The 16,852-nt window shown below is 42.8% G+C and overlaps 1 protein-coding gene across 3 annotated transcripts in view; it reads right to left on the bottom strand.

The window, feature by feature from the left end:
• LOC131253664 (ubiquitin-conjugating enzyme E2 2-like) overlaps positions 1–16,287 on the bottom strand; it is a 38,639-nt gene extending 22,352 nt beyond the window's left edge. The window contains exons 1-2 of one of the 3 annotated variants that reach the window (XM_058254784.1): positions 15,980–16,287; positions 6,886–6,928 (exon numbers count right to left, since the gene is read on the bottom strand). In XM_058254784.1, coding sequence (XP_058110767.1) covers positions 6,886–6,915 — 30 coding nt within the window. In that variant the 5' untranslated portion in view covers positions 6,916–6,928; positions 15,980–16,287. The remainder of the gene's footprint in view (positions 1–6,885; positions 6,929–15,979) is intronic. The other 2 variants (XM_058254766.1, XM_058254775.1) reach the window with 2 other exon arrangements.
• Between the last annotated feature and the right edge of the window lie 565 nt (positions 16,288–16,852).

The following is a 16,852-nucleotide window of genomic DNA, read 5'->3' as shown; positions in this document are numbered from 1 at the left end:
GAAAGAGGCTACACATCAAGACGGATTAACAAGAGGAGAATGTAAAGATTTATACTTTGATTAATGCAACAGCTTGTATATAATATTATGCATGTGGGACCTATAACAATAATAATATCACATTTTATATATAAATCACAATCAATTCGTGGATAAAACTATGTATTGGAGCGACCCACATGATCCCCATTCAGAGCTTTAAAGATCTCAGTCTCTAGACTATCATCAGATAGCTTCCTCCTCTCCTTCAATTCTAGGGAAGAGATTGCGGCTTTCTTCTCAGATAAAACCCTACATCAAGTCATGTCTTTGGTGAAGGTGGACATGTAGTTCCCTTCCAAAGTGATGATAAATAGGGGGACTTTGATTCGCCCATTTGGTATCCTGGGCTCCGATCGTGGCAAAGTGGTTGAATTAAATAAGATGACGGTAGATAAATCCATTGATGTTTGCAAGAATCAGGGTTCTACTTGATTTGGATGTGATGATGGGTGGGGTTGTGAAGGTTGAGATCAGGGCCTTTCCTTCCAAGTTCCTCTTCCTTGGAACCAATATTGCTAATTGAAGTTGACCACCTGATCTATCTGAAGCTTAGAGTAGGCAATGCCTCTCTTCCGACAGGTATTTCCCTCTTTCGAGTAATGTTTTGAGCTCCCGGTCCAAGGAAGGTGGATGTTCATCGGCGATCGCAATCTGTTTCAAAAGTTGATGGTAGGGGCATTATGTCTCCTACTTAGGTAGCACAACGTGGTGCAGATGTGGACCCAAGGTGGAGTCCCTGTGTTGGGGCTCACTCATGGATGTAGTCTCTGGACTTCATTCGCTCTCAGTGACAAATGAGATACAACTTCCAGGTCAATGAGATGTCCTCTCTGCAGTAGGAAGTAGACAAGTGTCACTCCAAGTGATTGGGTCTTGCTAAGTCGATCAATGTGACGATAAATTTAGACAAGTGTCATGAGGTAAGGGCCTTAAGCAAACAACTGGCGTCTAGAAGTGATGTGTTTTCACGAAAGGTAGTCTACAATCTCAAGGCAACATACTCATTGTCCCTTGAGAGTTCATCGATGCAAAGAGGAAAATTCCGCTCTGCCCTTTCTGATCCTGTTCCAAGCCATGTCTGGGAGAGCCCCCCTCAATTATTATCCTCCGTGCATGATCCTAATGACCCAGGATTGCGGCCAGAATTCTAGGAGCTTGAGAGAGTCAAAAGGCAATGGGATGCACCGCGGTGTCTAGACTCTATGAGGATTTCAATGTAATAAGATTTGGGCACGGGAAGTTGGGAGGGTTGAGTATAACCTCCCATATTTGACGATTCAGTGTGTTTGTGGATCAGTGGGGGCTGACTGATCTTTCGTTGCACAGGGCTAAGCAGATGTGGTCGAAAATAAACAAGGTTAGTCATTATGTGCAAGCCTCCATGGAGAATTTCCTGGAAGATTGGAATGCTAAAAAATTCTCCAAGGTTTTCCAGGCGACAAGGGTGGTTAAAGAGGTAATCATCCCAAGAGACCAAAAATCTTCGAGGCTGAGGGGATTTGCTTTTGTTAGGATGGAATCAGTGGAGGAGACATCAAAATATGAGGTAGTTCTGCATGGCAAGGGTTTTGGGGGTAGAAAACTATCGATTCAAAAGGCAACATATAGATCAGAGGTGGTTAACATAATACCTTCTGAGGATTGGAAGAAGACCAGATATGGAAGGAGGGAGGCAACACAGATATCAAGAGTTGATGCGAAGGTGTCCAAGAGGAGAGAAAAGCTAGGAAAGTTGAGGAAGGGACAAAGATTTAGATCTATGGTTGCTAGCAAGGCTGAGGTCTCTACTAGGGTACTAGGAAGAGGGATGTTTCGAGGGAGTGAGATGACTTTCCATTGGGCGAGAGCATATGAGTTTGAAAGGAGTTTTTGGCTTCAAGACCGATGGTGAAGGTCAATGCCCTAGTCATCGAGAACTCCTTGGGAGTTTTACAGACATCCTTAGTAGCTCATTCGAGACCAGGAATTACTTTGGAGGCAATTTTGACTTGGTTGGAGGCCTGCTGCGAGCTAAGAAATGAGGACTATGCATTGGAACCTCTTGGGGAGAATGAGGTTTGGATTTCTCTAAGGCCAGAAGCCAATCAGGATAGAGTGGTGATGGCGAGAGTCCTCTTCAAAGATGGCCCAATGTTATCAATTTGCAAGTGGGAAGAGTTCTCCATTTTCAGTTCCATTGATGTCTATTTTTGCTCTAGGATATCGCAATGGAGATCTGGTTCAAAGATACTTTTCTAGCCCAAGGATCTTGCCTAGGAGAAGTGATTGCCATTGATATAAAGAGTGAAAAGGGGGAGGAGGTTAGTGTTGTTTGGCTTTGCGTCCGTAAGAAAAGAGAGAGGTGAAGGATCCTTCGACTATTCCAATTGCAGTTTGAGATAGTCGACTTCCCATTAGGGTTAAAAGAGAGGTGGGGGAGGGGATGCTAAGAAGGTGGGGGGAAGTTTGGAAGCTCAAGGGTGATGGTCCTCAATAGGGGAGTGCAAAACCAAGGAGATCGAAGAGGATGGATCACCGATTAGATAGTCCGATGGAGCACCAGATGCTGGAATTCCCACCTGTCAGCGGATGGGTGAATGGCAAGGGGTACGTGGCTATCTGGCTATGTTGGAGGTGATGCATGGCCTAATGTTGAATATTGTAATGATGGCGGGGGAGAAGACCACACAAGGATGTCAAGTAGCTGTCAGCACGGCAGGCGACATGATGACAATACACCAGGGTGGCCTGACGCAAGGAGCTTTAGGGGAGTGAACCCTGAGATTCAGAACACGTGAATCTCCTAGGCTAAAGGTGAGGTGACAGCTAGCATGAATCGAGAGGTTCCAATGCTCGAGATGTCGCATGGATTATGGGAGAAGTCGGCACATGGACGCCAATCGGCTATCAACGCTGCAGGTGCTATGATGACTTCGAGTCAGAGCAGCTCTGAAGCTGAGAGAGAGAGAGAGAGAGAGAGAGAGAGAGAGAGAGAGAGAGCACCCTGAGGCTCGAGCGATAGCTGGCATTGGGAGGTTCGGGCCTTATCTATTTTCGATGCTAGAGAAATGGGTGTTCAGATGGAGGGTATGGGTGGCAGGTGTCATGGAGATGAGGGAGGGGTCAACACATGTCCTCCAAAGAGCAGTTCGCCCTAAACAAACGCTTGTTGTCCCCCAATGAGAAGAAGATGTGGCAACGGTGGGCCACTAGCAACTTTGAAGACTCTCAATTCGCCCCGACTCATACAATCTTATTAACATGTGTGACCCATATGGTGAGTCATGATCATTCTCCCGTGTGAGATTTCCTCTTTTTATTTCAAGTAGAAGAGAGGCTTGCACGCTTCCCAGCCTCTATTCGCTAATTTTCAGGAAAGCTCAGTTGAGGCTAAAGCCAGAGATAAATGCCTATGAAGCTTCTTCCTCAGAGCCGAGAAGAGAAAGGAGTTGTGCTAAGTCAGGGTCTATGGTGATTTTCTCTCCCTTTGAGTCTTTTATTGATTCTTCCTCGTTTGATGGGCACATAGAAGTTAATCAAGAGTTGGAGATCAAGTTGGGAGGAGAGGAACATTTGCTTCAAGAGATCAATTTTCGCGAGCCTTCTCCCTTGGATTTGCTAGACATTGAACCGATTCAAGTATTTTATCAAGAGAAATTTCAATAGACGATGGGTGTCCTCCAACCTCTCCTCCTTTGCTGGTGAGGCCTCGATCAACGAAGGAAGGGGGATTCCCACTTTTCTTCCCTTTTTCCCAATGATCTTGTGTGGTATAAAGGAAGCGATTGGCCCAATTGGAAAAATGATAGGAGTGGTAAGATATAATGACATCTTACCCTTTCTCCTAGAGATCTGTGTGGTAAGATTTAGGAATGCAACGAAGATGTCATTGCTCAGCTTAGGTTTGTGAAGGAATCGGCTACCCAAAAGCCGCATCTTGAATCACAGAAGAAACCGAGATGATCGCCAAGAGGCTGGAGGGAATTAATGAGCCTAGAGTCTTCAATCAATTAGGATTCTAGATCGAGAGTTAGTACTATGCAGCTAGGAAGAGAGGGGAGATTGGTGTCCCAATGAAGGTGCTCAGTTGGAAGTTGGAACATGAAAGGGTTAGGAAATCAGGAGAAAGGGCTCAAGATCAAGGACATATGTCATAAAACCAAAGTTCAGTTGATCTCTATGCAAGAATCTAAGCTTCAATTAATTGATATTTCAATGATGAATTCCATTTGAGGGATTAAAAATTTAAAAAAAAAAAAAATTTAAGAAAAAAAAAGGATTGGGTTTCACTGAATGCAGTTGGTGTTGCTGGAGGCATCATAGTAGCTTGGAACAATGGGATACGGGCTCAGGAGGATTGCTAGTGCAGGTCTTTCTCAATGTCCATGGTCCTATGTAAGTGGCTTACGGTTTCAGATGGATTCTTTCAACTATCCATGAGTTATGGCATAGATCTGAATATCAGTATCAAATACCAATGAGCGTATCAACCTGGCCGAAAAACGATATGATACAGGCGTTGTGTATCGGTATAGGACCACATTGGCCCATATCAGATATTAGGGAGGGAGGGAGAGAGAGAGAGAAGAAAATGACATATTCGAGAATCTATCTTTTTGTATTTTGGACATGCATATACTGGTGTATCAGATATTCTTTGATAAGAATGTTGTTTGTCAGTTTTTGTTGAAAGTCAACTATATGAGCCCTAACTGAACACAAATCAGGTATGACTTGGTGAATTAGGGCCCATGACATTGAAATACAACAAAAAGAAGACGAAAAGATCAAAAAGAAAGTGAAGGTTTACCCTTCTTTCCAATTTTTCCCATAATGGTCCACTTCGCTTTGATTTATTGAACCTCACTCAAATCAATTTGTTTTTATCCCAAAATAGGTCTAGATATAGCCTAAAATGACTTCCTAAACTTCCTCCATGGTTTAAATGAAAAAAGAAGAGAAAACATGAGTGAAATTTTGAAGAAAAAAATTGGGCCTTTACAGTCATATTGACCTATATCAGACCCGTATTAGGGTTTATACGCCCCGTATCAGCCGATATAGCCTAATACATGCCTTTTCTTTTAAGGCTAGGCCAATATGGTCCCATATTGAGTATCATATCAGGCCAATACAGATACGATACAGTTGTACCGCCTGATACAATACCAATATTGAAAATTATGGTCTATGGCCTGTGTCAGCCGGAAAGACAATCCTCTCTCTGGGAGGAATTGAACTCAGTTCGAACTAAATGGCCTCACCCATGGTGTACAGGCAGAAACTTCAGCATAACTCAACTTTTTTATTAGAAGTCAAATGGAGGCAGGGTAACAAAAAGTATGAAGTATTTCTCTAACTAGATCTCTTCGAACAGTTTGGTTGATATCCCATTAGGTGGCACTAAGTTTACTTGGTCCAATGGGCAAGAGCAGGCCATCATGTCCCATATTGACAGGTTTTTGTTGTTGCTTGAATAGATTTAAAAGTATCCTAAGGTGCATCAAGTTTGTCTTATCAAACCTGCTTCTGATCATCATCCCATTCTTCTTGATCTAGAGGAGGAAAATTGGGGTCCGAGACACTTTAGATTTGAATTCTTATGGCTAGCAATGAAGAGGTTTAAGGATCTAGTTAGACAGTGGTGAGAATCTTGTCAGTTTTGGGGTTTGTTGATTTTGTTCTTCCCCAGAAGTAGAAAGTTTTGAAAGAAAAGATTTTTACTTGGAAACAGGGGGTCATGGGTAATCGCAAAGCCAAGACGGACAACATTTTAAATGATATTCGGTCTTTGGATATGAAGGAAGACTGAGGGATGTTGTCGAAGGAAAAGTCCTCTAAAGATAAGTTGTTGATGGAGTATTCTTATCATCTCAAAGAAGAAGAAATTAAGAAGCGTCGAAGTTCGAGGGCAGTTTGGTTTAAGGAAGGCAATAAAAACAGCTGGTTTTTTCACGACATTGTGAATACTAGATTGAGGACCATCAGGATTACAAATCTTATAGTGGATAATCAAGGTGTGGAGGAAAAGTGCCAGGATTGTGACAGTATTGTGCAATTCTTTAAGGGGTTGCTTTTTAGTGACGGTTGGAGGCAGCCTAGGTTGGATAATCTAGACTTCTCTCAACCAAAGAGGACGCTTTGAATCTAAAAATGTCAAATTTAAAAGGAGAAATTAAGCAGGTAGTGGATTCTTAAGGTGAAGATAAAGCCCCGAGTCCTGATGGTTTTCCAATCACTTTTTTTAAGGTGTTTTGGGAAGTTAATAAGGTTGACTTGGTGAATTTTATTTCAGAATTCTTTCATAGGAGTCAGTTATCCAAGGAGTTGGGTGCCACATTCATAGTCATCATCCCAAAAGTGGAAGGTCAGATAATTGGAAAGAGTTCAAGCCTATTAATTTGCTTGGTAGCCGTATAAGATTGTGATGAAAATTCTTGTATCAAGGGTAAGAGTGGTTCTTGATAAGATCAAATTTCAAATCAAGGGCCATTTGTTGAAAGGATGCAGAATTTGGATAGTGTCCTCATGGCCTATGAATGAATTGATTCTCAGTGCCATGAAGGGAAGAAAATGGCTGTTTATGAACTTGATCTGGGAAAAGCCCATGATCGCATCAACTAGGATTTTTTGGACTACATGATGGGCAAAATGGGTTTGGGGAAGATATGGGGGAGGTGGATGCGGGAGCATGTTCAATCGGCGTCCTTCTATATTATGGTAAATGGATCCTCTAAAGGCTTTTTTAAGGCCTCACGATGCTTAAGGCAGGGCGATTCCCCTTCCCCTTTCTTGTTCCTTGTAGTTATTGAGGCTCTCAGGCCTTTAGCCGTACACTTGAAAGGGGTAGGAGATGGATCTCACTTTCGGATAAGAGTTGGCTAGCGCGTGCATCCATATCTCCCACCTGCAATTGGTCAACAACACTATCTTATTTTGCGAAGTAGAAAAGGAGATAGCAAAGAACACAAGGAAGATTTTAAATTGTTTTGAAGCAGTTTCTGGTTTGAAGATCAACCTCTGAAAACGTGAGATGTTAGGACTCCATATGTCAAAGGAGGAGGTGGAAAGGTTTGCTAGCTTTTGATTATGAGGTCAGCTCCTTCCCATCGTCATACCTTGGCCTTCCTCTTTGTATTAGTAAGCTTCCAAAGCCTCTTTTTTCTCTCTTTTTTTTCTCTTTTTTTGAAAGGCAAAAAAGTTTATTGAGAAACCTACCTAAAAGCAGGAAAAGAATACAGCGCAAAACTAAATACCCAAAGTAACAGAAAGAGGAGCATTAAATGCTCCCTTGGCATAAGGAGCCCAACTAGACACTAAAGTACTAACTGCTCCTATCACTCTTTCCACCGAGGTCACACCATTTTTAAAACATCGCTCGTTTCTTTCCTTCTGCCATGCCATACCCATAGAAACGTATCCACAGATTTTGGCATAACCCAAGAGACCTAATTTTCTGCCAAAAACGAGTTCCACACCTTGCAAGTGAAGGAGCAATGGATAGAAAGGTGATCAATAGACTCCGCGTCTACCATACAAAGCAAACAAATATTTGGGAGGACTAGGCGCCTTTGCTGAAGATTGTTAAGAGTCAACACTCTTTTACAACTAACCAACCAAACAAAACTGTCACGCGAGGAGGAGCACTATAGAACCAATGATGGAACAGATGGAGCAGCACGATAACCCTGGTTGGCTCTGCCATGGTTTTGAAGAAGGAGCAAATAAAAAATTTCCCAGACCGGTGCGCGTTCCATAACCATGCATCTTGATGAAAAGCAAGAGTGATAGGCTTGAGATAGTCAAGTAAATTGATATACTCGGACATCTCGATGTCCAAGACGTTCCGGCAGCAACAGGGAGACCACACCATCAAACCTCCAGAAATAGAGAAGCATCAAGATACAACGATATCGCAGTCAGCAACGAGAGCGGTAATCCTAGGGAAAACTTCCTACAGCAGTTTATCCCCACACCAAATATTTGCCCATAATCAGATTCGATTCCCATTCCCAAAGTCAAAGGCAGCATTTCAACGAACCAGGTGCTTTGTTGACACTATAGCTTTCCATATGCTAGACACATGATACAGGGATGATCTCTTAAGACACCAACCTCCTTCATGAGTGCCATACTTACTGGCTACTATCTCCCTCCAAAGATGCCCTTCTTCGGTTCCGAATTTCCATATCCATTTCCTCAAAAGAACTTGGTTCTTTAGACCAACCCAACCCCCCCACCCCCCCTAAAAAATATTGGCTCATAAACCTCTACCCATCAAAGGTGGAATTTCTTGCCTTCCGCATTTTCTCTCCAAAAGAAACTCCATTTCAGCTTTTCAAGCCTTTCCAGCACAAATCTAGGACACTTGAAGTATAGAGGCATGTTTGAAAAAGCCACTTTGATAAGAGTGGGTGTTCCGCCATAGGAGATATACCGACATTGCCAACTAACTAGCCTCCTCTCAATCCTCTCCACCACTTTGTCCCACAAATGCTTAGCCGACCTCCCTGTAAGGCCCGTCCCCACAACACATGATATTGTCCGCTTTACCGAAACTCACAAATTTAAAACGCGTCATGCTTGTTAAGGAAGGAACCCAACTTATAGCCACCACAACTTCAGACAACGCTTCTGATGTGGGACAAAGTTTCACCTTCACCGTGTGCATAATAGCCTGCTAGCCACCTCAGGACCCGCTCACATGTGCACCGGCCCACATGTGACCACAGTGACGGGACATCACAATATCCCCCACCGAGGGTAGAGCCATCTTCGGCTCTGATACCACTTGTAAGGCTCATCCCTATAGCACATGATATTGTCCGCTTTGGACAATCCAATCCATCCATCATTTTTGCCATTTCATAATGGGCCCAAAAAGTCTTAGATCAATTTGATCTTTACATTTTTTTTCATCTGGATCTACATGATCTAATCAACATGTTGAATGGCAATTAAATATCACAGCGGGGCACACAAGGTGATCCACGCTGTCATAGCGTGCGGGGCATGTTGTCTCGCAGCGTGGCCCACTTATGGGCCCCACAATGGTCCACAATCATCAAGGAAAAGAAAGAGAAAGGAAAGAAGGAAAGAATGAAGGGAGAGATCAGACCATTGGATGGGCCTCTGCCGTTATGGGGCCCTCCACACAAATATCACATACACCAAGTGGGTCCCGCCCTTGTGGGCCCATCAAAAATGAAAGAAAGTAAGGAAAAATGGAGAGTTTACCTCCATTACACCCACAATGGTGCATGGACGGTCGAATCAGGCCAGATCATCGATCGGACGGCTTGGATGGTGAAGTTCCTCCCTAAAACTCCTTTAACCCTCTCTCTCTCTCTCTCTCTCTCTCTCTCTCTCAAGCACTTTCTCTTCTCTTTCTCCCTAATCACTTCTCTCTCTCTAATCTCTCCTCTCTTTTCTTCTTACTCTCATTTACTAGGACGATTTTTTAGGAGAAATAAGAGGGGTTTGGGAGTTTTTGTGGCAGAGCTTTTTGGGTAAATAAAGAATTATGAAAAGAGAGGGGGGTAAAATTGGGAGAGAAGAAAGAAATAATGATGGCTAGCATGGGTAAGAATATGGATTGCATGAGAAAGGCATGGGCTTGTTTGACTAATAGAGAGAAAAAGTGACATGAGTGATGGATGGGTTGATTGATGGGTTAATTGATGAATTGACTGATTTGACAACAATGAGATTTGTGCTAGTGGGGCATGCACGCGTTGCGCAACCCACCTCGGATTATGCCCAAAACTACGACTTCTAACATAGGGATCATAATGGGGCGTGCCGCGTAGCGTTGGAATCGTAGCACCCGCGTGGTCGTTAGATTACAAGTCTCGGGGTATTGCAGTACAAAAATAGGGTAACGATCAAAATTCGTTAATCTAGTCCATCAGATATATGCCGGCACTGAAAATGAAGCGTACAGTCTGCCTCACAGGGATACGAGTCTTACAAGCAGATTTGTTACGATGGACCCCACCATCCCTAAACACAACTGAGAAAGAGGGAAGGGCAACAACGACGGTTGCTGGATGCAAGCAACATCCTGCTACCCAACAGCAGTTCCGCCAGGAGGAGTGGTGTCCCACTTGTGGGACCCACATTGATATATGTGTCCCATCCACTCCGTCCATACGATTCATCAGACCATTTTGGCCATTGAGCACAAGTTCCAAGTCGATCCACATCCCAAGTAGGCCACACTGTGTGAAAAATAGGAGGCTGGTAAGCCTGCGTCACTGACGCTTTTGCATGGGAGCCATGGGTGGGTTTCCACTCATAGGACCCATTGTGATGTATTTCTTAGACCCACACCTCCCATCTGTTTTCCTGCTCATTTTGGCCATAGAGCCCCAAAACCTGGCTGATCCAGCCATCTAGCAGACCCCAACAATACTCTAGAACAAAACAAACGAAAAAAGATTGCAAACAGCAACTGTTGGAATGTAAAACATCCCTAGACATTGTTGCTGCCAGCGCCCAACAGCTGACGCTGCTACTTTTGGGCATGAGCAAGGGCCTAGCTGGTTTCACTTGCACAACGCACGCGGGCCCTACTTGCACAAATCCAAATGTTGTCAAATCAATCAATCCATCCATCAATCAACTCATTCATCACTTATGTCACTTTATCTCTCCATTAGTCAAACAAGTCTATGCCTTTCTCATGCAACTCATACCCTTACCCATGTTAGCCATCATTTTTTCCTTCTTTTCTCCCCATTTTACCCATTTCTTTTCATAATTCCCTATCTACCTAAAAAGTTCTACCACAAAAACTCTCAAACCCCTCTTTATTTCTCTAAAAAAATCTTCCTAGCAAATGAGAGTGAGAAGAAAAGAGAAAAGATATTAGAGAGAGAAAGAAGAGATTAGGGAAAAGAGAAGAAATTAGAGAGAGATTAGATAAAGAAGATAAAGTGCTTGAGAGAGAGAGAGAGAGATGTGTTTAAGAGAGATTAGAGCTTGAGGGAAGGTTAGAGGAGTTTAGGGGATGAGCTTCACCATCCAAGTCATCCAATCGACGATCTGGCCCAATTCGACTGCCCATCCACCATTGTGAGTGCAATGAAGGACAAACTCTCCATTTTTCCTTTCTTTCATTTTTCATGGGCCCATAAGGGTGGGACCCACTTGGTGTATTTGATATTTGTGTGTGGAGGGCCCCATAATGGCGGAGGCCCATCCAATGGTCCGATCTCTCCCTTCCTTCTTTCCTTCTTTCCTTTCTCTTTCTTTTCCTTGATGATTATGGACCATTGTGGAGCCCACAAGTGGGCCACGCTGTGAGACAGCATGCCCCTGCACGTTATGACAGCGTGGACTACCTTGTGTGCCCCGCCGTGATATTTAATGGCCATTTAATATGTTGATTAGATCATGTAGATCCAGATGAAAAAAAATGCAAAGATCAAATTGATCCAAGACTTTTTGGGCCCACCATGAAGTGGCAAAAAATTATAGACGGACTTGATTGTCCAAAGCAGACAATATCATGTGTTGTGGGAATGGGCCTTACACTCCCAATGCACAACGGAAGGCCCAAATATGTTGAGGGGAAAGTGCATGCCTTACACCCAAAAACCAAAGCCAGAGATTGAAGATCCTCCTTAAAAACATGAACCCCAAGCAACTCACTTTTGGCAGCGTTGATCTTCAAACCCAAAACAACTTCGAAGCAAATGAGGATTTTCTTAAGATCATCCACAACAGTCACATTGGCCTCGCAAAACAAAATAGTATTGTCAACGTATTGAATATAGATGATTTGCATCCCAAGCATTTTGCTAAGAGCATCGCCAACCACCACAAATAAATATGGGGAGTGAGGGTCCCCTTGTCTAAGCCCTCTAGTAGCCGAGAAGAAGCCTTTATGGGAACCGTTGACCAAAACAGAAAAGCAGGCAGATTGCATGCAAGAGCTCATCCAACTCCTCCACTTTACCCCGCAGTCTAACCAATCCAACATGTAATCCAGAAAATCCCAATCAACATGATCATAGGCATTTTCCAAATCCAATTTGCAGGCAACACCACTTCGCTTCTCTCTATGTCTAGAATCAATACCTTGTGAGCGACAAGCGCAGTTCCAAGAATTTGTCTCCCCATTACAAATGCCCCCTACTTGACTGTAATAACCTTAGACAACACACCTCTAAAGCGCAAAGCTAGGATCTTGTATGGGTTGCCTATTAAACTGATATGCCGAAAATCTTTGAGCTGCTCCGCTCCTTTAATCTTGGGTAGAAGCACAATAAAAGATGCTCCCAAATCAACTGATAGCCTGCTACACTCATGGAACTCGAGAAGAAAGTCCATCACATCTTTTTGGAGGATAGGCCAAAAAATATGAAAGAACACAATGGGGTAACCATCAGGCCAGGAGCTTTGTCCCCACACATGGACCCAACGGCTACTTTAACCTCATCTAAAGAAAATGGGGATTCAAGAGATGTAGCATCCTCTTTGAACAGTTTGTCAAAGGCCAAATAATCTAGACGAGGTCTGTTCTAAGCTTCCCCAAAAAGCATATTACTATAATAGCCAACAATGGAGTTGCTTATCCTACCTCTATCTGAGGTCCTTTCAGCATCAATAACCAACTTACTAATTCAATTGCGCCTAACCCGAGCACTCGTGATGCTGTGAAAGTATCGAGTATTTTTATCTCCCTCCTTGAGCCAAATGGCTCTCGAATGTAGCCGCCATTTAATTTCTTCCTCTTTGGATCTGCTGGCATACTTGCTTAACAAGGCCTCCCTCTTAATCTTATCCTCCTCTGATAAAGACCCGGCCTCCACCACAATCAGCTTGTGAATTTCCATAGCCATGTCATCAAACTCAAATTCTCTAGCCCCCCAAACCTCCTTCTTCCAAACTTTGATTTTTTATTTTTTATTTTTTCCTTCCAAAAGTTTAAGTTTTCTGCAAATCTGGAATCCAACATACGGCATAACCAGCAACCTCCAAAGAATTCCACCATCCAGCTACAAGGTCTTTGAAACCTTCCACCTCTACCCACGCAAGTTCAAATCTAAATGGCTTAGGTCCCCAATCATCTGCAGGCACCTCGAGGATAATAGGTTGGTGATCCAAAGTGGGTCTCGGCAGCCCCCGTTGAGAAACCAATAGGTAACTATCAAGCCAATCCGTGGAAACGTTAGAACAAGGTCTTAGAAAGAATGGAAACACAACTATCTCATTGGAAAAGTCATCACCTTTCCTTAGGGGAAATAATCATGCTTTCTTTCTTTCTTTTTTATGATAGAATCATACTTATCAAGGCAGCCCTCTCAAATCTTTCCATGTATTTCATGTCTCTCTTTCGGTGCCCTAAGGCGGTATTAGATAGAATGGACAAGCTTTGAAGGCATTTCCTTTGGAGCAGAGTGAATGTAAGCAACAAATTTCACCTTGCTAGGTAGGATGAGGTTACCAAACCTTTAAGAGAAGGGGGGTTCGAATTAGAGATTTGGATAATATGAACTTAGCTCTTATGGGGTAATGGTTGTGGATTGCAAAGGAAAAAAGGAAGGCTTTGGAGAGTTCTAATTGCCGGTAAATACGGTGTGAAAGAAGGGGGTTGGTGGACTAGATATTCCTCGCGCTATCGGATGTTAGCTTGTTGAGGGGCGATCTCTTCAGGTTTGGCAAAATTTAAAGAGGGAGTTTCTTTCTCCTTGGGTGATGGGGATTGGATTCGGTTTTGGGAGGGTCATTGGTGTGGTGATTCTTCACTTCAAAATATCTTTCCCAGGCTCTTCATGTTATCTCTAGAAAAGGAAATTACAATAGCCTGTTGTGTTTCTACATTGGGGGAGCCACAATTTGGTCCCCGCCTTGTCGAAGGAACCTTTTGGAGGAGGAAATAACTGATTTTGCTAGTCTCATGAATCACTTACATCTCTACCATCTTTCTTACAATAAGTCGGATTCAATGGTGCAGAATCAAAGCAGCTCCGGAAAGTTCTCAGTTAAATCTTTCTATAATATGATTCATAACCCAGCCCCTCACTAGATAGACAATTCAACCTCGTTCTCTTGCTTTTGTGGGGCACCTCCCAAGATCAGGACTTATGTCTAGTTAGAGGAAAAAAAGGTGTTAGCCATTGATAATCTTCAGAAAAGGTCCATGACACTCGCCAATGTTTGTTCTTTGTGTATGGAAGATGTCGTGTCAATAAATCATCTCTTTATTCATTACAACTTTGCTAGGGAGGTTTCGTCTACCTTCTTTGGTTTGTTCAATACGGTGTTGGTGATGCCGGTTTCCATTGAAGGTTTCCTTTGGGCTTGCATGCCGGCGGTGTTGTTAAAGAGGAAAAGATTTTGTGGTATCTTGTTCTTATGGCGTCGCTTTGGGCCATTTGAGGGGAAAGGAACAATCTTTGCTTCCACAACTATCAGAGTTCAGTTAGTGAGGTTGTTAGAGAATGAAGATAGATGTAGTGGGTGCGCGTTTGACTTAATTTCTACAGATGCTTGTAATTTTCTTGGCCTTGCTGGGTTGTAATTCTTCACATTCCCTTTTTGGGGGCAGCCTCTTAATCAAATTCTGTTACCTTTAAAAAAATGGAGGCAACACTCATGGGATAAGTGGATCAAAGAAGGCAATAGTAATTCAGCTCACTTCCGCAAGATCAACAGTGCACGGAGGAGAGCCGACTAGATCTACCTGTAGAGATCAAATCTTGCAAGGGAAGGAGGTGATCTGTGATTGCTTTATTAGGTCCTTCCGTTCAACCTATTCTGAGGAATTTAGGGAAACTTATCACCAAAGAAGACTTCCAAAAGGGTGAATGCCATTACTGGGTTGCAACCAAGAAAAGAAACAGTATAGGTGGAACAACCCATATTGACCCATGCAAGAGGGTAACTTATGATTGGATCCTTTTTGTACTCCACGACTTCAATGTACTTGTCATTTCTTTAATAAACTTTTTGTCAGTTAAAAAACAAGAATGAAGAAACTGATCACAGATAAAGAAATAAAGAAAGAAGAAAGAACCTAGAACATAATCAAGGAATTAATCTACAATTAGTGTTTTTCTTCAACTAGCAAATTATTAAAAAGAATAAAAAGAACTAGAATTAACGTTATATTTAAAGGTTAAAGCTGCATCACAACTAAAACCTAGAGCTGAAATTGGGACTTTCCTGTAATACACATCGCATCCTCTACTCCACATCAAACCAATTATACAGTTTTCTTTTCTTCTTTTTTCTCATCTCCCATGTGTTGTATGAATTAAAATGAATTCTATGGGAAATGGAGAAAGAGAAACAATAAAATTCCCAACCCTAAGGGGTCATTTGGATGATTGTAAATGGGGCTAATTGTTAATGATTTAAAGGTAAATGGTTTACGGTCATTGTTTGGATGCTGAAAGTAAACCATTTACAGCTTTCAGCCCTATTTGATTTACAGGCAAAAAACTGTGATTTCATTTTTACCGGCTCTCCATTATTTACAGGCTATCCAAACACAGACAATCACTTACAGCTTACAGCCAAACAGGACAGGCTGTAAATCATTTACCACTTAAACCATTTACAGGCATCCATCCAAACGATCCGTAAGCCATCAGTGTCCTCGGTTATTCCGGTTTCTACAAGTGAGTCCCATGCCGATCCAAACACTATCCAGTGAGCCACGTCAACATGCCCCAGAAACCTCCCAGACTGGAAGATCCAAGCCATCCACGCTTTACCCTTTTTCACAAATGAAAACAGACCGTTGCCATATTGACTCTCCTTAACCGTCTATTTCCAGCAGACGACCAACTCAAGGAGATCTCCGATGCATGATACATCCGCAGTGGGACCCACCACATCAAAAGCCTGGACCACAGAACAATAGGCCCCACTGAAAGGGACAAAGATCGAAAAATTCCAGTTTCAAAGAAAAAAAGGAAAAGACAAGATCTTTGATATATCTCACCTGAAAGAAGAAAACCAGCGGTGAGATTTAGGGTTTCTTCTTATCTTCTTCTTCTAGGGTTTGTTGTTGCAGTTATGGCTTACCCTTTTCTAGCTATGAAATTTTAGAGATTGGAGAGAAGGAGGTTTTGGTTGGTTTTGATTGGGTCGTGACTGGCAATGGTCAGCCGTCCCTATCTATCCATTCTTGTTATGCTACAACACTGCTACTCCAATATCCTAATCCATGTTGAGAATTTGGGAAGCGATGCTTTCTCTCACCTCTTCACCCCTCTCGCCATATGGATGGCTCCACTACATTCTCTACGTATATTCTCCCCACTTGTGTATGTGTATGTATATACGTAATACCACGTATGTTTATGGTCCAATAGAGCTGGCGAGTAGCAAGGACGCCGTTTGACAGGTATGCGGTGCCCACCGTGATGTTTGTGTCTTATCCACGCCGTCCATCCGTTCTATCAGCTCATTTTAGGGTATGAGTCCAAACTTGAAGCATATCTAAAGATAAAGTGGACCACACAACAGGAAACAGTGGGAATAATGACTACCATCGTTGAAACCTTTTTAGGAGTGATGTTTATTTATCATCCAAACTGTTCATAAGGTCACACATGCATGGATGAAGGGTAAATACAAATAACAGCTTCATCCAAAACTTATGTGACTCCAGGGAGTTTTCAACGCTAGGCCTTCAATTCCTGCTGTTTCCTGTAGTGTGGTCCACTTAAGCATTGGATATCCTTTAATTATGGAATCATGATCTAAAATGAGCTGGAAAAACGGATGGACGGTGTGGATAAGATACATTCATCACTGTGGGCCCCAAAAAGTTTACACAGTATGCTATGTAAGGCAGTCCGGGTAGCAATGG

This window comes from Magnolia sinica, chromosome 1, assembly GCF_029962835.1.
Source record: "Magnolia sinica isolate HGM2019 chromosome 1, MsV1, whole genome shotgun sequence".
In the NCBI taxonomy this organism is placed as follows: Eukaryota; Viridiplantae; Streptophyta; class Magnoliopsida; order Magnoliales; family Magnoliaceae; genus Magnolia; species Magnolia sinica.
Note: the sequence above shows the minus strand (reverse complement) of the source record. Positions and strands in the feature narration are given on the sequence as shown.